This window comes from Marmota marmota, unplaced genomic scaffold (genome assembly GCF_001458135.2).
Source record: "Marmota marmota marmota unplaced genomic scaffold, marMar, whole genome shotgun sequence".
In the NCBI taxonomy this organism is placed as follows: Eukaryota; Metazoa; Chordata; class Mammalia; order Rodentia; family Sciuridae; genus Marmota; species Marmota marmota.
Window position 1 is genome coordinate 35,961,775 of NW_026000057.1, and position 23,612 is coordinate 35,985,386.

The following is a 23,612-nucleotide window of genomic DNA, read 5'->3' on the forward strand; positions in this document are numbered from 1 at the left end:
TTTTTTTTTTTTTTTTGAGAACTACCATTAGTTCCTCAAATGTTTGGAAGAATTTATCAGTAAAGCTATCTGTAGAAAATGTTTTTTAGTGATAATTCCTTCTGGGTACTTGTTATCAGATCTAGTTCTTCATAATTCAGTCTTGGTAAAGTTTGCAAGTAGGAATTTTTCCATTTCTTCTAGGTTATTGAATTTGTTGGCATATTATTCATAATAATCTCTAATAAACTTTTGTGTTTCTGTGGCATCAGTTGTAGTACCTTTTAATCTGATTTTATTTCATTCTCATCTCTTTTTCCTAGTCTAGGTAAGGGTTTGTCTATTTTGCTTATCTTTTCAGCAAACTGGCTTTTTGTTTCATTGATATTTTGTAGTTTTTTAAGTCTCTATGTCATTTATTTCTGCTCTGATTTTCACTAATGCTTTCTTTCTACTAATTCTGGTTTGTTGCTGTTTTTCTAGTTCCTTGACATGCAGTGATAGTTTTCTGTCTTTTTGATGTAGGCATTGATTGTTAAAATGTCTTCTCTTAGTACTACTTTTGATATATCCCATAGTGTTGGTATATTGTGTTTCCATTTTCATTTGTTTCAAGATTTTTTTATTGGTACATTATCATTATACATAATAGTGGGATTCAGTATGCCATTTTTGTACAAACACATAATTTGATCACTTCCCTAGTATCTTCTTTTTTCAAACACACCCCAATGCCTGGGTTTACTCTCTGCTGATCTCCCTTTGATTATTTTTAATTAGTGCATTAATATATAAAAGTGAAATTTGTTGTGGTATAATCATACTCATCTGGCAATAATTCACTGCTTAAGGTTGGGGGATGGGTAACAGAGGCAGGCCTTTGGTTGGGTACACCTGGCTTCATAGCTGCATTGTGTCAGGAGAACGACAGGTGTGCCCTTGGCGCATGCAAGCATGGAAATGGTATAGGTCAAAATTTATATGTCTTGCCAGCACAATGATCTCTCTAATGCCAGGCCTGGTCCATAGGTTCTGTGAGCTGTGACCTGTGTACAGGGCCTTTCTTCAGTTTCTGCTGCATGCTGGGTATCACTTGGTGGGCCTGGCACTGAGCTTCAAGACAATGCCTTGTGCTAGCTTTCATATCTGGCTCCCCATCAGTTGTAGCCTTGTTTCCTGCTCTGCTACCCAAGGCAATGCCTAATGCAGTTTCAGGGGCTCAGTCCATGAGTATTGGAATGGTGGTTGAGGTCAAAGGGCTTTATCCAGCAATGTGTGTCATCATGGCAAGCCTGGTAGTGGATGTAATTCTGTCTCCTTCACCATTGGGCTGCTTGGAGTTAGGGGAAAGACTTCTGTGGGTAATTCTTTCTTTCCTGCCTTATTCAATAACATTTTCATTTTGTTATACTAAAAACAGGCACTATGGTCTCTCTCCCAATTTCCTCAGCTCTTGTGATGGTGGTTTGGTGCATGCGTAGCTTTTCAACATGATGTGCCTACGGGAAGATGATCAATAAGAGGATCTTACTCAGCTGCTTTCTCGCTGTGCCCCTCAGTAAATATAAATACAACTGATCTTTTTTTGCATGTGTTTTTTTTTTTTTTTTAGTGTGTTGATTTTGTTATCTTCAAACTTTGCTGGATTCATTTATTCTAATAGTCTTATATCTATGTGTGTGCATTCTTGGAGTTTTCTCAATATAAAATCATGTCTTATGCAGAGTAAGCTTTACTTCTTTCATTCTGTATTGGGTTGGACAATGTCCCTCTAAAATGCATGTTTTTTCTTAGGATATCAGAATGTAACCTTATTTGGAATAGGGTAGGGCCCTATATGAGGTCATACTGGAGCAGAGTGGGCCCTTAATTTAACTGGCATCCTTATAAGAAAGAGAAGAAATATTGAGATAGACTACACTGAGAGAATACCACCTGATGACAGCCAAGAGATTATATAGCTACAAATCAAGGAAAAACAAGTATTGCTGGTCATGACCAGAAGCTAGGAAAAAGCAAGAAATGTTTCCACTCGGAGTCTCTGAGGAAGCATGCCTCTGCTAACACCTTGATTTTAGCCTTCTAGTTTCTAGAATTATGAGAGAATAAATTTCTCATGTTTAAAGCCATCTAGTTTGTGGTAAAAGTAACTTATATTCCAGTTTGAAAAAAATTATTATCTTGCCTTATTCCTCTGGCCAGAATAAAAAAAAAATATTTTTCAAGACCTTCCAATAAGTTGAGGAAGAGGAAACACTTTCAAATTATGCTGTGCCAGCATTAGTCTGATACCAAAGTCAGATAAAGAAAAGAAACTATCGACTAATAGTCTATTTATACTGGTGCAAAAATCCTAAAGGAAATATTAGGGAGTATATTTAGCAGTATATTTAAAGGATTATAGACCATGACCAATTGGAGGTTATGCTAGGAATACAAGGTTTAACATTGACAAATATCAATTGTTATAATAGACTACATTAATAGAAGGAAGTGAAGAAAACATTTAATTGTCCATAATATGAAATCAGTACTTGACAAAATTCAATACTGTTTAAGGCCAAAAACACTGAATAAACTAGAAACAGAGGGGAACTTCCACTACATGATAAAAACCACATATGAAAAAAACAAGCTAACATCCTACTCAATGGTGAAGACTGAAAGCTTTTTTCCTGAGGTTAGGAAGGAGACAAGGATGTCCTCTTTCACCACTTCTATTCAACACAGTATAGTTTCTACTTGTTTCTTTTTCTTATTGCTTGTTTTTTGTTATTTCTGTGGTGGGATGAAAGATTAGGGCTGCTTACTCTGTTATTTTGTTGATGTACTCCCAAATTCGAAGCTTTTTAGTAACAACATACATAAAATAGCATTCATTAAATTCACACATATGCAAATAACAGTACTAGAGAATAAAATTAATAGCTGTTGTTAACTGAGTGATTACTAGTATCAGACTCTTCAATAAACTTTATATGCCTAACTCAAAATCTTCCAAAACATGCTGTGAGGTAGTTATAATTCTAATTTTCTTTTTATAATTGGCAACTTAGGTCATATTATTAACACAAATTAACAAAACTAGTAAGAAACAGAACAGGGCAACTAATCTAGACTGAACAACAACAACAACAAAAATCCATGTGTTTAAATACTTAATAAACCCTTGTGATAAACTTACAAAGAGATTAATTACAAAAGTGTAGGTGGGATGAGACCCACAGGGACAGTGAAGTTATAGTAAAAGCAGAGCTATTGCCACCTCTAGAGCCAAGGGGTATTGACCAGGGGCTAATTCAAGAGTTGTAGAGAGAAATGTTATCTTTCAGTAGAAGAACACAGCCAACCTGAGATAATTTTTTTAAAAATATTTTTTTAGTTGTAGACGGACACAATATTTATTTGTTTGTTTATTTATTTATATTTATGTGTTATTGAACCCAGTGCCTCATGCATGTGAGATGAGCTACAACCCCATTTTGACAGAGGATTTAGGGGGATAAATATCCTGATCCCTCTCCCTCCCATAATCTATCAGACCTCCCAATTGGCTGAACAACTAGAATCCAGAATACATGAAAGTTGGCCCTGACAGGTGAGGGGTGACAAATGGTGGAGAATGGATTTGTGATGGGAAGTGGGGAAAAGACTAAGATATCCAGAACAACCACGAATACTCAATCAATATGAATTCCAATCAATATGCTTTAAATTAAGATGCTTCTAATTTAGTGGGGAATTTTGGTAAATTAATACAGAGCTGAACAGTTGATAAAATATGAAACAGTACAATAAATATCTAAAGTTCTCTTCAATTCTATGATCACAAAAATTATTAAAAATACATTTCTAAACAAATATACAAAACTGCTTATCAAAAATGATTTCCTGATATAGTTCAGTGGTAGCATGTGCAAGGCCCTAGGCTCACACCCCAGCACTACAAAGGAAAAAAATAATGATGATTTCCTGTTGTTGGACTGAAGTGTTAATAGCTATGCATATGATTTTTTTTCTGTCATCACTGTCTACAAATATGAATCAGAATGGAGGATGTGAAGAAGGAACTGTTTGATAGCACCTGGCTTCTGATAAACATAACAGTGATTTATTTATTTAGAATGTGATAGTTCTTTATTATTTGACATATATTTTTATTATTTCATCTGAATACTCATGCTACCAGGTATCCTTCATATGTTGAACTTCAGTGTCTTGTATATAATACAAGATAAATATTTTTAACTTTGTGTTTAATGACATGAGTTGTCTACAGACACACATATATAATATACATACATGTACATATAAACACACACATGTGTATATACACATATACCTTTTCACTTTAATGGTAAATTTAGAATAAGCACAACTTGAGGTTAATATAATGATTAGGATGTTTAGGAGCATTTAGAGGCTGGCTGGTACCCTTATTCTTTCTGTCCAGGGAAGTACAGGTTTTTATTTGACAAATTTGGGAAGGCTCAGTCGTGTTCTTTCTTTTGAGAAAAACTGCTCGGAGGGAACAACTGCCTTTTTTTTTTTTTTTTTTTTTTTTTTTTTTTGTGTGTCGTGCTGGGGATTGAACCCAGGGCCTTATGCATGCAAGACAAGCAGTCTACCAACTTAGGTATATCCCCAGCCCCTAGGTCCCATATCTTAAAGGTCAGACCTCTCACTATCACCACACTAAGACCAAGTTAATATATATGAACTTTTGACAAATGGCATCTAAACAACAGAAGTTAACTTACTATGGGTCCTCATGTTGAAAACTAAGGGAAAAAGAATCTAGACAGATCTTCAAAGGTCATTTCATTTATGAAGAAACATGCTTTTAGACATCCTACATGATAAACAGGTAAATAACTCATCATATATGCATATAACATTTCTGAATATACTTACCTCAGCTGTGTGTTTTGCTACATGGCCCACGATAACAATGACCTTTCCCTTGAAGTTCTGAAGCATAGTGGTGTAAGGGCCCTGGGTAAGCTCTCCTTCTGCAGTGAATGCAGCACTGAATGGAATGTTGATGCTGCCTGAAATGTGACCTCGAACAAAACTGTATAGGTTAATTTAAGGAAAACATTTTTTTGTGTGTGCAGACTTGAGTGTCTCAAAGAACCAGAGGTAACTGGTTTGCAGAGATAGTACCAAACATCTCCATGCTCACATGAATATTTTATTAAGTGAATTAAGTACCTCGAAGGGTAATAAAAAAAGTTAAATCTGAAAATGAGGTAGAAAAGAAAAAGAAAGACGACTAGCCAAGGACGTAATGACATTCTTCCTCCTTAAATGAATTGTGAAAGCGATCCTGATGCAGCAAAGTGATGTTAGTCATAAGGGTTGTACAATATTCACACCTTTCAGTTCATTATTACCTCTGTGCTTTATTTATTTTTTTGTACCAGGGATTGAACTCAGGGGCACTCAACCCCTGAGCCACATCTCCAGCCTTTTTTATTTTGAGAAAGAATCTCACAAAGTTGTTTAGGACCTCTCTACATTGCTGGGGCTGGTTTAGAACTTGTGATCCTCTTGCCTCAGCCTCCCAAACTACTGGGATTACAGGTGTGTGCCACCATGTTTGGCTACTGTAATTAGAGTCTCAGGTCTAATGTGATACTGCAAAAGCCTATTCATTTTAGGCAAGTCATTGCTAAATGGGACTCAGGATTATAACAGGTAATTAGCACTAGTTGGAAACACTTTTATTGTTGGTTAGTTTCTCAAGAAAACTTATCTCATGTTTTCATTACTTCCAATTTTATGTTCTCTGAATACTGAAGGTAGTGATGTTTTATTGTTTTTATACTCAAGAAGGGTTCTGATGGTCTTATTGACTATTAGGAATTAGGGGATCCATTAGCTTAAAATATTTAGAAATGTCATAAGATCTTAAAGAAAAAATATATGTTCCAGTAAATAATTAAAAAGTACAATTGAGATGGGCATGGTGGTGCACGCCTATAATTCCATCTGCTCAAGAGGCTGAGACAGTAGGCTCCCGAGTTCAAAGCAAGCCTTAGCAATTTCGAGGTGCTAAGCAACTCAGTGAGACCCCATCTCAAACAAACAAACAAACAAACTAGGGCTGGGGATATGGCTCAGTGGTTGAGTACCCCTAAGTGCAATCCCTGGTACCTCCCCCCCCAAAAAAAAGTATAATTGAATAAAATGGAGCCTTGGAAAATAAAAGGTGATTCTCTGTATAGAATTATAGAATAGAGAAAGATTTTCTTAAATACTCATTAATCAAATAAGTCTTCAAATAAAACAGCTGTGAACATTGCTCTAAAAGAAATGTATATGATACCTGAATAAAAGTTAACGAGGCAAAGGGATGACATGGAAGTGGAATAGGGTGTGATAACTGAAAGATCTGGAAAATAACAAGAAAAAGAGAATAACAACTCCTAGGGAGAAAGGAGAGCTGTGTGACCTGGGAGGGCCAGAAGGGCATACAATGGGCCCTGGGCTGTGGACTTTCACCCTTTCCCAGCAACAATGGGTTTTGAACTTTTGCAACTGTTTTCCTGATTTAGGATTTGAACTTGCACAAATGTTCCTCCTGACTGCCCAACCGATTCAAATGATTCAAATCTCACTTTTTGCGATCCAAATCTCACTTAAACACTATAAAAATCAGACCCCTCCTGTAATCATTCACCATTTTCTTCTCTGAAAATGTGCCATTCTACGGCTTAATAAAGAAAGCTTGCTGATATATTGAGGTTTGTTCCCATTTCGGTATTTTTGCTTTCAATAACAATTTAGGCAGAAATTTTTGTTTTATAGTGGGAAGATACATGGCCAATAAAGAGAAAGGCAGGAAGGCCACTGGCAGTGAAATTTAGACAACATGGAGGAGTATAGGTATGAGGGGCCTGGAAAAGGAGGGAGGGGCCAGATACACAGGGCCTTGTTGATAATATTGGACTTTATTCTAAGAACAGTGAAAAAGGGTTTTAGGCAGAAAAGCTAAGTACTACATTTGCATTTAGGAGACTCTGTGGAGAAAAAAAGAGGAGTAAATATACAGACTAATTTATAAGAAATTTAGGCAGTATCTTTTCCTTTTCTTGATTAGTGATGACTACCATGAAAGGAATTTGATGTGTTTAATAGTCATTTTCTCAAACTTCCACTTTCGTTATGTAAATTAATAGTTTTAAAACATTATGACACAAGCAAGTAATATTTTCCCCCAAAATTCATCACAGAGAAGGGAGAAAAATTGGAATTATTTATTGAAATGAGAATTTTTCAATAACCCAAGAGTTTGTAGTCATCTTTTACACTATTTTCTTTCTCTCTCCCTTATACTTTTCCTTTCTGTCATCAATGAAGAGTTGAAAAATTCCAAGCTTTAGTTCTCTAGAATGATGGGAAATAACATGTGTGAGGCCCAGGATCCAATCCCCAACACTGGAAAAAAAAATGATGGTGGAGACTGATAACATTTCATATATCTTAAATTTGCAGTTCAGCTGCTACTTCATTGCTTTTTTTTTTTTTTAAAGAAAAAGTTTGGCATTAATAATGAGAGAAACAACCATAAAATAGGTTCAGAAAAAACGAAAAGATGGAATCAACATTGGAATTTCTGTGTATGTTGTTTAGTTAGAGTCTTCTAGCATTTGCAGAGAATTCATAACATTGGGAAGAATACCCTTAGACTTTATAAGCATTAGTTTCTCAAACATTTATAATTATTCAATACTCTCAACTGTAGTTCTCATGAATAGTAAAGACTTTACCCATGAATACAATTATCCTGACAGTACTTAAAAAAAAAAGATAATACTTTTGTTTTTAGCAAAGGTATATCTTAAAATAAAAATTATGATAACCAACCAAGAACCTGACAACTCATTTGTTCTCAGCAAACAGATCTATATCTGTCAGGTCTGAATCAATTGCTAGAGATAGTTTCTGTGTTTATGAAACAGCACTTATCAAGTGTGAACATCTTTTCTTTCTAGTGCTTTCACAGTAGCAAAAGCAATACAAATCTATACTAGTCAACTGCTGTGGCAGAAATGTTTATATTACCTGCTTGCTCCTCACTTTGTTTGAAAGAGCCCCAGCCACTGCCCTTGGTGAAAGGGTGAGCCCAGGCTGTCATGTTTGTATTAGATAACCCTGCCACCACCTTGGCTGACAGGATACTGGGGAGGGAGGGTGAAGGTAGACAGATAGCTGTTATAGGCAGAGCCAATCCAATTCTTTTCCTTGAAAATCAGAAACAAAGGACAATGTTCAGGCTGTGTTAAGCTTTACAACGGAAGGTCATGTTGAGTACCTCTTGCATAAAATTTGTTCAGCCACATATTAGAAATTACAAGTCCTTTACTCTGAAGAAAAATTGTTGTAAAGCTAAATTCTGTAAATATTGGGTTTAAAAAGTAGCCATGAATTTGTGGTTTCACTCTCATTTATTTTTTAAAAGTTTGTCTAAACTGCCTTTTAGTCACTAGAAGTATGTCATAACTTGTTATTGTCCTAGAATTTACTGTTGGTTATGCTTTATGTTTTTTAAAAGTATGGATTAAATGCTAAAATGCTTGATAAAATATGATGGCAATAAAAATTGTTGGGAAGAGGAAAGTTAATATCCAAAACATAAAATTACTTAAGACCTTTGTTTGGTTATACTTTGGAAGACAAGACACAGAAGAAATAGCATTAACTAATAAGTTCCCTTATTCTTAGTTTAGAATCAAAAAGTCCTGGAAAACATCTGAGCACTCATCCAAGAATCTTCTTTGTCATGAAACTTCTAGCACCTAAAAGACTAAGCATGAATGATTACAGACAAAGTTGTTGAACCTCCAAGTTTTCTATCCTTAACAGCATGACTGGTAAGCAGCAGAGGAGAATGAGATTGGCCTAGTTACACATTAGTACATTAGTACAGCCTCATCCAATAGTTTTTTTTTTTTTTGGTTTGTTTGTTTAAATTAGTTGGATAATGAAGAAGACAACTTCCGTCATTTAAGAATCCTTTGTTTTCTTCCTTAAAAATTTAGTTTCACTGCTTACAATTCAGATTCTTATGTGAAAGACATAATAAGAGGAAGCAGAACTTTTTTAGGTAATTTCTAAATATCTTAAAGAAGATGACCAGATTATATTGCAAAGGTATGTAGTTGAATATTCTTTTCCCATATTTTTTGCAGGGGATATATTGGGACTAAACCTAGGGACACTTTACTACTGAGCCATATCTCTGGCTCTTTTTATTTTTTGATTTGAGACAAGGTCTCACTAAGTTGCTTAGGGCCTCACTAACTTGCTGGGGCTAGCTTTGAATTTACAATCCTTCTGCCTCAGCCTCCCAGTTGCTGGAATTACAACCTCCCACCATACCCAGCTACTTTTGAGTCCTTCATAATCACAATAAAATACTGTGCATATTATGTATTTAAAAAAGAAGCAAAGTGCATATTTTTATGTATTTTATATTAAATTAGAATAGTAAAATAGAACACAGTGTTTCATATTTGGCAACTTCAAGTGATCATTCCTGGGCTAAATCTGATAAGGACAGCAAAAGGACAGAAAATATGCATTGATAAGCTCTTTCTCTGTGAATTGGTTTCAATTCACTGTCCTGCTGTGAAAGACAAATATGTAAAGATTCTTTACAGCAAGATAGTGTTGTGAAATGAATATGCAACATTACATATTTTAGGATTATGACTGTCACTTCATTGCTTTCCTTATATTCTAGATAAAAATCTAAATTCTCTGTTTTAACCTTTTGCATTTCAAAAAAGCTATTTCATGTAAGCACAAACACAAAGAGGTTCTGTACTAAGTATACTTCTCAATAGCCAGGCACTAAGCTATTTACAAATTAAGAACTTATAAAGCTTCAGCTTCAAAATACCCAGTTTAGGATTATACAAGAAGTAGATGCAAAATTATTTATTTATTTTTGGTACTGGGGATTGAACCCAGAGGCCAAAGTATTATGTGGTGATTAGCCTCAATCATATATGCATCTTGATAGTGTAATTCCAACAATGCCCACTATAATTTTCAGTTTGATTTTGGTAAAAATGACAATACCAATAAACAATAATTTTTAACTTTTCAGTGTCCAAGTGAAATTAGAAATTTTGATGAAATTCTTGAAGGAATTAAAAATCATGATTAAAAAAGACAGTAGGAATTACAATTAACTCTCTACTATAAAAATATAGTTTGAGCCCCCAAATTTAGCCCCAAAATCTGAAATATAAAATATTTCAAAATCTTAAAACTCTCACATGATATCACAAGTGGAAATTTCAAACCAAGAAACTTTGTTTCATGTACAAATTATTACACATATTGTATCAGGATATGTGTATAAACTGTATGTGAAATGTAAATAAATTTTATGTTTAGATTTGGATTCCATCCCTAAGAAATCTCATTATGTTCAGATAAATTTCAAAAAAAAAAAAAAATCTCAATCAAAACACTACTGGTACTGAGTATTTTGGATAAGAGATGTTTAATCTGTACTTATGAAATTATCCAGTTATTACAGCAGTTACTCAGAGTATTTGTACAAAGCTGTTTACTACTTTATACTATAGGACACATTCCAATATACTCATGAGTTTTCTTTGATACTTGGTGACCAGGCAATAAGCTATACCCTTCCAATACTACAGCTCTACATTCTATCTGGTAGACACTGCCAAAGAGCATTCAAGTGAGATTATAATAAAATTTTTCCACTTAATAAAACATGGTAGGGGCTGGGATGTGGCTCAAGCGGTAGCGTGCTTGCCTGGCATGCGTGCGGCCCGGGTTCGATCCTCAGCACCACATACAAAGATGTTGTGTCTGCCGATAACTAAAAAATAAATATTAAAATTCTTTCTCTCTCTCTCTCCCTCTCTCACTCTTTCTTTAAAAAAATAAAAATAAAAAATAAAACATGGTAGTCCCGTGGACAAACAGATCTGAAAAAAATTTTTAAATTCATTGTGATAAAAGAATTGGGCTATCAGAATAGCATTAACAGGCAGGGATGGCATATATTATCTTCTAGGTTTCTAAGATATGAAGACTTTCTTTTATTCCTAAATCAGTCTATGTAATGCTACAGTAAGCAGATATACTATACTTTAATTAAGCAGATAGGAAAAAAATCAGTTTTATGAATGCTCATATTCCAGAAAGATTCTTCACTTTACCAAAAGATTTTTAAAATCCCTTTAAAAATGCTCTCAAAATTCAACACAGAAATAATCTCATTTTTTTCTAAATCCTAAAAGAACACAGTATTTTTGCTGGGTACCAAACTTAGTGACATCATACCTGTACAGATAAAGTACACCAATCTTGCCAGAGCAATTATGAAAGTGTACATACCTTTATGTAAGTTTGTTTGCTGTGCTAATTTTAATTAGTGTTATAAATCTTTAAGCCCTGAAGGCTATACTGTTAGTATATCAGTAGCCAAAAAAGGAAAACGGAATTAAACCCAGTTTCTCCATACGTAATGTAACTAAATAATATTAACTGAAATAAAAATTGTTCAGATATCATTTCCTTGCTAACTCTATTGTTGCAGTGTATTTGAATTGCATTCTCAGCCCCCAAATCCTCCATTTTTAACATATTAGTGGCCCCTTCTAACATTTTACTCTTCTGTCCATCTCTATTCCCATTACTGTCTACTTTAGACACTGATTACTTTGAGCTTAGCTACTGCAAATGTAGCTGCTTCCTCCAACTTTCACCTTTTCTGAAAAGCCATTTTATTTATGATGTTGTCAAGTTAAAAATTTATTCCTTCAAAAATTTATTCCTAAATATATTCCTGATAAGAAGCTTTCCGTGGCTGTCTATAGAGCAAAGCCCAAATATTGCATTTCAACAATATAAAGTAGAAGATAAAGACAATATAGGAAAACAATAGGCAATTTAGAAAATATTTTAAACAACATTTCAAAAGTAACTTTCTTTGAAGAAAGAAAATGTGATATAGAACATTCCATTCCTCCCATTGTAAACAGGAGTGGAAAACATGTTTGTGGCAAGAGAGAAATGAAATTATTTAAAAAAATACATTACATTAATTCAGTCATTAATTTGTATAAACTCATTTGCCTCAATCTTGTTTATGCTTAACATCCTATGCAGAGACTAGATAGGTGCCTGTCAAATAGTATAAAGGTTTAGGAGCAAGTTAGCCAATTTTATGGCCTTGGGAAGTTGCTTCATTTCTTTAATCCTGTTTCTTCATCAGTAAACTAGAGATGTTAAATACATCCACATCATAGAACTAGAACCATGCTTAGGACGGTGTAAAAGCTTAATGGTAGCTATCATTAACAATTAATTCTCTTATATTTACTCATTCTAAGTGTCTCTCATTTTAAAATAACAAATACAGTACACATTGTTGCTGCTGCATATATTTGCATCTTCCATAAAGTTCTAAATCAAAAAATCTCAAGTTTTGGATTTTCAGGAATTATTGAGTAATGGTATAAGGTGAAATAATAACTCTAAAATATACTGTTGAGATTTCTGACCACCCCAAAACTTCTGTTGGTTTTGATAATTTTCTATTCTCTGACTCCATCTCTTACTTTGCTGGTCTCCTTGTTGGTCAAAAATGCCAAGCCATGTATTCATATGTCAGAAATTCTTGCTTAGAAATCCCTTCCATGTCTTTTATAGCCCACCTCTTCACATCATTTGACTCTGTTGAAATATCATCATCTCAATGTTCTCCTTGAGTATTATATTTGAATTCTAACAGTACTGTTATGATTTAGATGTGTTGTCCCCTGAAAACTCACATGTGAGATAAAGCAAGGTTTGGAGGAGAAATGATTGGCTCATATCCTTAACCTAATCAGTGAATTTTAATCCCTGGTGGGATTAAACTGAGTGATAACTGGAGGCAGGTGGGGTGTGGCTGGAGGAAGTGGTTCATTGGGGTATATATTTTGTTTCTGGAGAGTGGACTCTCTGCTTTCTAATCATCATGTGAGCTGCTTCCTTTTCCACACTCTCCTGCCATCATGTTCTCCCTCACCTTGAGCCCTGAGCAAGGAAGCTGACCTTCTATGGACTAAGGCTTCTGAAACAGAACCCTCAAATAAACTTCCTCTTCTACAGTTGTGCTGGTTGGGTCTTTAAGTCATAGCAGCAAAAAAGCTGACTAAAACAACTTCCTATCTTCTTTCCTGCTTTATTTTTTTACTTAATTAACATTTTTTTTTTTGTCATTTAAGATCATTTTAGAGGTATGCTTATCTTTCCAATTAAAATGAGATTTCCAGAAGTTCAAGTAATTTTGTCACTTTGTTTATCAACAGTTCTACCAAATCTACATTATATGGCACACAATCAATAATACAATAAATATTTACTCAATTAATGAATATTAATTAGATGAGTACTTCAACTCTAAATTTTGATTCTACTGCTTTCTTGTAAGTACTGTCTTACTTCCAGGCTTAAAGGGAAAAGGGTCTCAGCTATAGAGTGCAAGAAGAGTTTATATATTGCCAAATGACTTTTATAATATTTTTTAGTTGTAGATGGACATAATACCTTTATTATATTTATTTATTTTTATGTGGTGCTGTGGATCAAACCCAGTGCCTCACGTGTGTTAAGACAAGTGCTCTGGCACTGAGCTACAACCTCAGACACATGCCAAAAGAATCTTGATGTTTAACTTTGAAGTGTACCATAGGAGATTGTGGGTATATCATTCTGCCTTTTTCCTTCTGTAAATATTTTCTGGATACTTTCTAGGTGCCAACCCTGGTGTTGGGGTTATAAATATTAAAAGCACATGAGTTCTATACCTATCTGTTACTCTTATCCAGATATTAGGTCCTTGCTGGTGTATTCTTTGTTTGTATTGCTCATTCGGCTCTTATTACAGATTGTCTTTACTATTCATTTGTCTTTTTGCATAAAACATTTTAGTGTTTTACAGTCCTCATACTGAAGCAACCTGGCAAATAAGAACTATATTTTATGTCTTCTTCTTAAAAAATTATCCATAGCACTATAGAGAGTAATATTAGCAGTTGCTGTCAATGATGGTGATATCTAAAAATATCAAATAATCACACTGATTCTAAGCACTAAATTTATGAATGTATTTATTACTATGCACATATCTTTCCATTGTCTCTAATTCCTTAAAAATAGGATTTAGCATGAATAATTACAAGGAAATGTTATTATAGTATAATATAATCAAACAGTACAGAACACAGAAGATTTATAAAAAGCTTATGCTTCTTTCAGCCTTGGAAGGTCATAAATAGTTTAGACAACTCAATCAAAGGGTATTGTTGGATGTATAGCTCTCCATTGTTCACAGTTTCATGATATTAATAGAGATTTAATGATAACCAATGACTCTGAGAAAAGTTTAGAAATTGGCTTCTCTCAAAGCACTATGAAATACAGGTAGCAATATTTGGAACTCAGAAGTGTAAAAGTAGTAGATATGTGGTAGAGGAAAAATTTAGAAATGTCGTGAGGATAAATGGTCTAACTTCAAGAATATCTTAGTTTTAAATTACTACAGAGCCACAGTAACAAAAACAGCATGGGGTTGGCATAAAAATAGACAATGAAGTAGAATAGAAGACAGAGACAAATCAAATACTTATAATCAACTGATTCTTCACAGAGGTATCAAGAATATATGCTGGAGAAAAGACAACCTCCTGAACAAATCGTTCTGGGAAAACTGGATATATGTAGAAGAATAAAACTAGATCCCTATCTCTCACCTTGTACAAAAGTTAGCTGAAAATGGATCAAGGACATAGGTATAAGATCAGAAACTTTGCAATTGCTAGAAGAAAACAAAGGATGAATCAACATACAAAGAGTTCTATGGGTCAGGAAATAATAACAAGAGTCAATAAGTTGGATGGCATAAAATTAAAAAGCTTCTGCACAGCAGGAAAGAAAACAACAACATGAAGAGACAGCCTACAGAACTGGAAGGAATCTTTGTCAGAAAAGTTTTCTTAATTAGGAACTAATATCCAGAATATATTAAGAACTCAAAAAATCAATATCAAATTTAAAAAAACCCATTCATGTGGACAAATGGAAAATGAAGTATCTACTTCTCAAAAGAAGTTCAGATGACCAACAATACATGAAAGAGAATTATTATATGAAAAACTAATAATTATATGAATTATAATTTTTAGCCCTCAGAGAAATGCAAATCAAACTTACCCCGATATTCCATTTTGTGCCAATCAGAATGGAAATCTTCAAAAACACACAGAACAATAAATGAGGATGTGGAGAAAAAGGGACTTTTACACATTGTTGGTAGGTAGGAATGTAAAATAGTCCAGCCACTATGGAAATCAGTATGGAGGTTCCTCAAAGAGCTAATAATAGAACTGCCATATGATCCAGCAATACACCACTCCTTGATATTTCTCCAAAGATTTAAAATCAGCATACTTTAAAATTATAAATTTTCAGTTTTAAATTCTTAACTAAAGATATCATATTTCTGTTTATCACAAAAAAATTCACGATAACAAGGGATGAAATCATCCTTGTTGTTAATCAAGAGATGAATAAAGAAAATGTAGTATATATACGCAATGGAATTTTATTCTGCCATTAAGAAAAACATTTGCAGGAAAATAGATGGAACTGGAGAGCATCATGGTAAGCAAAATAAGCCAGACTCAGAAAGAAAGGTAAGTATTATATGTTTTCTCTCATATACAGAAACTGAAGGGAAAAAAAATGAAGGATGTTATGAATGCAAAAGGGAGGAAAGGGACCAGAGGGAGAAAAGAGAAAGGTAATGGGGAAATGACTTTGATTAAACCATGTCATAAGCATGTATAAACATGCCATAATGAAATCCACTATTCTGTATGATTAATATACACTAATAAAAATTATTTTTAAAAAACCCTTTAGTTTTAAAGGAAGCTTTCACAAAAGGAGACTTAAAAAACTTCATAGGTTAGGCTCTTCAGAATAGCCAAAAATGGATGATTTCATTTTATTGTCTTCATTGCCTGAACCTACCCCATTCAAAAGTGGCACAGAGTAACACTGATTCTCTTCCTTTAACCTACAATCATAGATAGGCAGTTAAATGTCCAAGTAAATTATTTTCTTAGTTCTAACTTTAGACATTGAAGGGCACTTCTACATTAGAGATTCATCCATATTCATCAAGGAACAATGTTCAGGTTCAGCTGTTCTCTTTTCTTCTCTTTTGTTTGTATACATCTAGAAGAACATAAAGGAGAGTATCAGTGAAAAGAAATTAAGATTATGAAGCTGGAGAATATTGGAATGAATGCCACTTTCATATTGTATGTTTTTAAATCTAAAATAGCTAAATTATTTGAAGGGAAATATTAGAGGAGTGATGTTCATTTATTATTCTAGTAATACTCTTTAAAATTAAAACAGGACTATATGCTGTATGTTTTTGATGGTTTCATGAGAGAATGATTTTGACTAAAGGCTCAAGCACAAGATACCCTAAAAAGTTAAAAAATATTAAACCCTTAAAGTATCAGATTGTAAGAACTTCTAAAGCAGGACTATTCAACTGAAATTTCATGCCTTTTGTGGGGGTATGCCACATACCCTCTCTGCCAGGAACTTCCAGTATACATAAAGCCCTAGCAACCAGCCAGGGACATCACATCTATACTCTCTCCAAACTCAAGGGTCTCATAGCTTAGGGAAAATAAAAAGTAGCAACTTTTCACAAAAAGATTGGGATGTATCATTTGAAATTGTAGGCTTTCAAACTGTATTCTCCATTTCCTAACATTTTAAGAATTAATTGTTCAAGCAGTTCTGTAAATGTGCCTACTAGAAGAAAAAGTAGGCCCAAATCTTCACCATGTTGGCCTAGGATCTGATTTCCTTAACAAGACCTCTAAAGTGCAAGAAGTAAAATCAAGAATCAATAAATGAGATGGATTCAAACTAAAAAGCTTGTCAGCAAAGGAAAACAATCACTGTGAAGAGAGCCTATAGAATGGGAGAGTCTTTACCACATGCATCTCAGATAGAGCATTAATCTCCAGGATATAAAGAATTAAAAAAAAACTCTTAACACCAAAAACCCAAATAACCAATCAATAAATGGGCTAAAGAACTAAACAAACACTTCATAGAAGAAGAAATAATAAACAAATATATGAAAAAATGTTCAACCCCTTCAGCAATTAGAGAAATGCAAATCAAAACTAAGATTTCATCTCACTCCAGTCAGAATGGCAATTATCAAGAATACAAACAACAATAAATGTTGTGAGGATGTGAGGAAAAAGGTACATTCATACATTGCTGATGGGACTGCAAATTTGTGCAACCATTATGGAAAGCAGTGTGAAGATTCCTCAGAAAACCTGGACTGGAACCACCATTTGACCTAGCTTCCGCTCCTCAGTTTATAACCAAATGACTTAAAATCAGCATATTACAGAGATGCAGCAACATCAATGTTGATAGCAGCTCAACTCACAATAACTAAACTGTGGAACCAACCTAGGAGCCCTTCAACAGATGAATGGATAAAGAAAATGTGACGTGCGCGTGCGCGCGCACACACACAACACACACACACACACGATGGAATATCACTCAGTCTTAAAGAATGAAATGATGGCATTTGGGGGTAAATGGATGAAGCTGGAGAATCATGCTAAGTTAAATAAAACAATCTCAAAAAACCAAAGGCAGAATATTTCCTCTGATATAAGATGCTAATTCAGCAAGAGGCAGGAGCTAAGGAAGAATAGAGTTACTTTAGATTCAGTAGAGAGGAGGGAGTATGGGAGTGGGAAGAATAGTAGAATGAATCAGACATTATTACCCTATGTACATATATATCTATATGACTGGAGGGATTCTACATTATGTACAACCAGAAGAATGAGAAATTATACTTTATGTGTGAGGTATAATTCTATTGCCATAGATAATGAGAAAAAAACCCATCAACCTGCTAACCCTTATTTGTAGCATTTATATTTAATATATATAGCATTTACATAAAGTAAATTTATATTTAATAAATGCTATAAATGTGAACTTATGAAAAAAATTATAAAATTTATTTCCATTTCATATATCAAATTTCTAAGAAAATTTTTTATTTTAAGAAGGATTTGCTGTGTTTAAAAGAGTATGATTCAGTTGCCTAGATTTTAGAGAATAATCAAGTCACATTTCATGAGAATCTGAAAGATGAAACATAAGGATAAGTGTTTATTCTTCAATGTCAAATAAAATCTTCAATGCCAAATAAAAATCACTGGAAGTTATGACATGTTTAATAGTAAAATCTTAGTAAGAAGTACTTGTATTTAGTGAGTTTACATGTTCTCTGTAAGCCAATGTTTAGGAAATTATAGTAAATACAAGTTCAGTGTTAAGATCCTTGCAAACATTTTCTCTAGATTCTGAAGGAGACCAGGTATATATTCTTCATTTTTTGCCAAAATTCCAATCTATAGAATGACTGATCCAATGCCTTTAAGAATAGCAACATTCCTCAGAAAACCACATACACTTTCAGAAAAACAAACCAAAAGAAAACAGGAAAATATCCCAATATTCTGGTGTTGTTTGAAAAATATTTTTAGGTCTCTGGTATATGTTATCTTATAAATATAATCTCACATAAGACCATTCTGGCATCTAGTTTGAGAGTCATTTAGCTATCTGAACTCAGAGGAATACTAGAAATGCTCATTGTTTTACCACATATCCTTTAGATGGAAAGGAAGAAATATGAATAAGGTAGGACCATGCTTCCAAAGTGCATAAGTAAAGGATACTCTTCATTATTGCGGATGTCAACCACCAGGAGCTTTGGCTTACTGGACTTTGTTTTCTTTGTGGGTGTTTTGAAGTGGCCTGTCACTGTGAGCTCACACAAGTCAATCAGGTCCTCTGCTGAAATCCGGGGTGATACTTCAGATTTTAGGTCATTTAATGGGATGGATTCTCTTGACTGGAAAACACATGAAGAGAAACCAAAAATATTGAGAATATTGCAGAGACAAACTAGAGACAATATAAAATACATTCAGGCTTTCTATATTAATCAATATAAATATAGCACAATGGAAAAGAGAAAACAATCTTATTTTAGCAGTATATTGTGTACCTGTGCTCTTAGCTATTGAGGCACTTCGGCAATTCTTTATTGCATCTATAGGAAAGCAAATGTACAGATGAAGCAAAATTTTCCTTATGAGAATCCTGTGTATCTTTTAAAAAACCCCAGCTCCTCTAAGCACATTAGTTTTCTTCCTGTGTAATTACTGTTGTGAATTATATTAATTACAATTTCAGTAATATGAGAAATTGTAATGTAACTCAGGATACATACTAATTAAAGAAACTCATTCTAAAATATGTATTAAAATTTTATAATATAATTTAATATGTGTTAAAATTTTATAATTTATTATATATAAATGGTTGAGTGAAAAGTAGATTCTCTGAAGAATAAAAAACAATCTGATGCTTTCTTAGGAAACCAAATTGACAACATGTCTTAATTACGAAGTAAAAGCAGTCTCCAGAATATCAAAGTAGCACACTGGTCTATGTGCTTTTTGTGTGGCATAACGATGATTCAGACAAGGGACAAACAGCTATTCTCTTTGTTATTTAGTAGGGACAAGGATTCTCTCACATACCTATAACAGACAATAAAATTATTAACATAAATTTAGTCACTCCTGAAGGCTTATGTGACATAATTTTAGAATTTAAAATTTACTTGATTGAAAAGAAGGGAATTCAAAGGATAAATCTTTATATTTTTAATAAATTATCAAAATTGAGTCTACTTATTATCTCAATTATTAATTTGATCTCTCTTCTCAGTTTCATTATGGGATTATATATTTAGAAATTCTAATTTAGTATTTCCAGGCAAGAGAACATAAATCCTATGGATCATTTATCAGACAGATATTTTGAAAATAATATTTTCCAATTCGAGTTTGATGTCAGCTCTCATCTCTTGGATTTCCCTGACTGCCGTAAATTCTTCAGTGGTAAAGCACTTGTTCTCTCACTTTATTAACTTAAATAGAAAAGGAAATTGCAAAGCTTCACGGGTTTATGGCTTTTAATAAAAATAGGCATTAAGAATTTTAATTTTTTAATATTAGGAATTAAAGCTACTTAAACATTCTGAAATTAAAAGTGCTTCAGAAAGATTAAAGAGCTTTAAAATCAGCAAGCCATACAATCAGTGCTTCCATCTCCTTTTCATCAGATTTCAGTTTTCACAGGTATTTTTCCCAGCCTTCACATGAAGTTACACATTTATGAAGATAAAATAAAGAACTTTTGACTTATCTAGTTGTACTTTTAGTTATTGACAAAAATGGCATTTCAAACTGAAATTTCAACTGTGTGAAAGAAGTACCCTGGCTGAAGAAGAGGATTTTGAAGTAAAATAGAAGAAATTAAAAATGTTTAGAAAAGATACATAAAGGAAGGGCAAAGAAATATAATTTTGAGGTTCCACATTCTTTTCCAGATCTTTCATTCCCCAAGGTAGTCTCTCTTCAAGGTCTGTCACTTCTAAATTTCTGGGAAATTTGTATCTACCCTGTGTAGTGTTCATTAGTTCACTGATAAATAGAATAAAAAAAGAGAATATCTTGAAAAAACCCATAAAGTAGAGGACTTTCTAACATTATCTACTAATCAGATAATGGAGACTACTATCAGCCTAAAGGATCCTGAGAATGACCAGACTGCTGTCATCTTTACATACCTAACTGTACTTACCTCTAATCCAATTCTCTTTAAAAGAGGAGCTAAGAATCCATAAAACATGGTTTGAGATGGCCCACAACCTCTCTAAATATGTATTCCTTGCTTTCCTAAACAAGTCTATTTGTACCTCTGCTGAAATTTTTAAAAACTTTTTTAGTTGTTGATGAATTTTTATTTTATTTATTTACATGTAGTGCTGAGAATTGAACCCAGTGCCCTGCACACGCTAGGCAAGCGCTCTATTACTGAGCCACAATCCCAGTCCAAAATTCCTTCCCATCATGTATGTCAAGGACCCTGCTGGTCCTAAGTGGATTTTCCACCTCTCTCCAAGGAACTCTTTGGGACCTTCTCAGATCTTCTATAGATCTCTCTTCTCCAGTGATGATTTTACTGACAATTTTACTACACTAAGAAACGATTAATTTAAAGAAAGACTCTCTTTGGCATTGTTTCTAACTAAGTGTGTCATATGTGAGATTTTAAAAGATTATTGTTACATGAAATGGTAGAAACACGAGAGGAACACTGACAAATATGATCGTAACTTTTCAAATGTCTACAAATATGTATGCGAAAGGAACTTAAATATTACACATTCAAGTTCCTCTGTAAATTAATTTTAGGATATTAACAAATTAGGTTTCGGACAAACCACCCTACTTTAAGAAGAAAATAATTATGATATTCATTATTTTTTTTTGAAATTTTTTAGATATTTATGGACCTTTATTTTATTGATTTATTTATATGTGGTGTTAAGAATCTAACCTAGGGCCTTACACATGCTAGGCAAGTGCTCTACCACTGAGCCCCAACTCCAGTCCCTATGATATTTAAAATACATAATTATTTTTTTTAAATTAGTTTCATAAGTGATTTTACAATTCATTGTAAAATCTCCCCGACGGCATTTAAAAAAAATCTCTGCACAACTTACAACTTCTGTCTTATTTAGTATCATAGACATCAGAATTTTCCTTGTGTGACTAGTTTTCCAAGTTCCTGAGACTTGGTTTATGGACAAAGGATAAGAATTTAGAGTAATTATAGAACAATTCCAGAAATGTCTATTAATTTGGAATTTCAGCCCAAGAACCTATATATATGATGCATATATATGCTTACATATCTAAAGTGCAAATATTTGCATTTGTCTGAGAACTACTTTTTATAAAAAGTCATTTTCTATTGCCATCCCAGAATCAGAATTTATTTGGTGGTATTACTGATAAAAGTCACTAAATAGGACCCTTTGAAACAGTATTAGCGTGCATTAGTGATAATTCCACCAAGTAAGCCAAAATCTAAACCTGGTAAAAATGCAGACATTTTCCTGTTTTCAAGAACAGCATTCTATATCAGGCAATTCTACCAAACACACTGGGAAGATGACTTGATCCTACCAGGGTATTGGTTCTATCTCTAGGAGGTATACTGATGCAAGCTTCTCATTTAAAAATCTGCCGACATTTGTTTTTCCAATTTAGCTGATATAAATGAGGCAGAAATTTTAGTCAGGATCCTATTTTAACTTGAAATAATTTTCTGAAGTTCAGTTTACAAATATCCAGAGTTTCTCAGGTTTATAGCTCTTGCTCTATAAATTCTGACACTGTTCTCTTGGAAGCAGGGGCTCAGACTTGTTTTTATATCCTGTTGCCTACTATAAAGCCTGGAACTTAGTAGCTACTTAAAAAAATTGAGTGACTTAATGAAAAGATAAAGAAGGAAAGGAAGACATCTGAGAAGGAGTATAGGAAAATAGGCAAGGAGAAAGTATATAGAAATAAAGGGACAGTGATAAATAAATCATGGCTCTTAAATTTTGAACATAAGTAAAAAACTTAAAAAGAGTAATGTTGATAGAAATCAGATGAGAGGGAAGATAAGTTCTGATTTAGATATGTGAAAATGAGACGGCCAGGTCTACCAAGTTGAAATGTCAAGAATGCATTTGGAGAGTAGACATTTAGGATAGGTTCCAGCTACAGGGTCATAGTTTTGAAATCAGCAGTATAGAAATTGCAGTTCAATTCATGAGAAAGGATGAACAATTTAAAGAAAACAAAATTGTCAAAAAAAATTCCCAATTTTGTCGGGCACATAAATGCTTAGCTGAGAAAAATCTTCAAATTAAGTAAAATATTAATAAGGCTTGGATAAAAATGGGACTAAGATTTTTAAAGTAAGATTCTTCAATTCTGATTTTTCCACATATTTGTAATAAACTGACTATGCTTTCTTAGTGCTAGAAATTTCAATCTCGTGCATACGGAAGTATTTATAGCCTTTTGCAAATGGCATAGACAGACATCATTATCATTCTCAAGGAAATTTTAACTAACGCTACAAAGATATTTTTATCTATATTCACTGTTTCAATAGCACTTTTTTCCCATTTTCCCCTCTTATTTGGGAAGAGGTTAATATTTTTAAGATTTAGAAATACTGCATCTGAAATGGAGTTTGAAATAACTGTCATGCTCCATGCTCTCTTTAGTTTGGCTCCCAAACTAAAGAGATTTCCCCAACTTAAGCAGAGATAATGCATATGAAATATAAATAAAAGTAGAGATAGAATGTTTTTAGTGATGTGTTAGCTTTTTGTCACTGTGATCAAAATAGATGAGAAGAACAACAGAGGAAGAAAAGGTTATTGGGGCTCACGGTTTCGGAGGTTCAGTTCATGGATAGCTGACTCAGTTGCTCAGTGCCAAGATGATGCGGAACATAATGGTGAAAAGGCATGGCAGAGGAAAGCTGCTCACCTCATGTCAGGCAGGAGCAGAGACAGCTTGAGAGCAAGA

At 33.6% G+C, this 23,612-nt stretch overlaps 1 protein-coding gene across 7 annotated transcripts in view; it reads right to left on the reverse strand.

The window, feature by feature from the left end:
- The window catches only part of Tbck (TBC1 domain containing kinase), a 242,881-nt gene that overhangs the window by 38,582 nt on the left and 180,687 nt on the right, over nucleotides 1–23,612 (reverse strand). For 6 of the 7 annotated variants that reach the window (XM_048813694.1, XM_048813691.1, XM_015484618.2 and 3 more), the window contains 2 exons: nucleotides 18,837–19,012; nucleotides 4,894–5,053 (listed from right to left, as the gene is read on the reverse strand). In XM_048813694.1, coding sequence (XP_048669651.1) covers nucleotides 4,894–5,053; nucleotides 18,837–19,012 — 336 coding nt within the window. Of the gene's footprint in view, nucleotides 1–10; nucleotides 1,479–4,893; nucleotides 5,054–18,836; nucleotides 19,013–23,612 lie in introns of those variants that run through there. The other variant, XM_048813690.1, reaches the window with a different exon arrangement.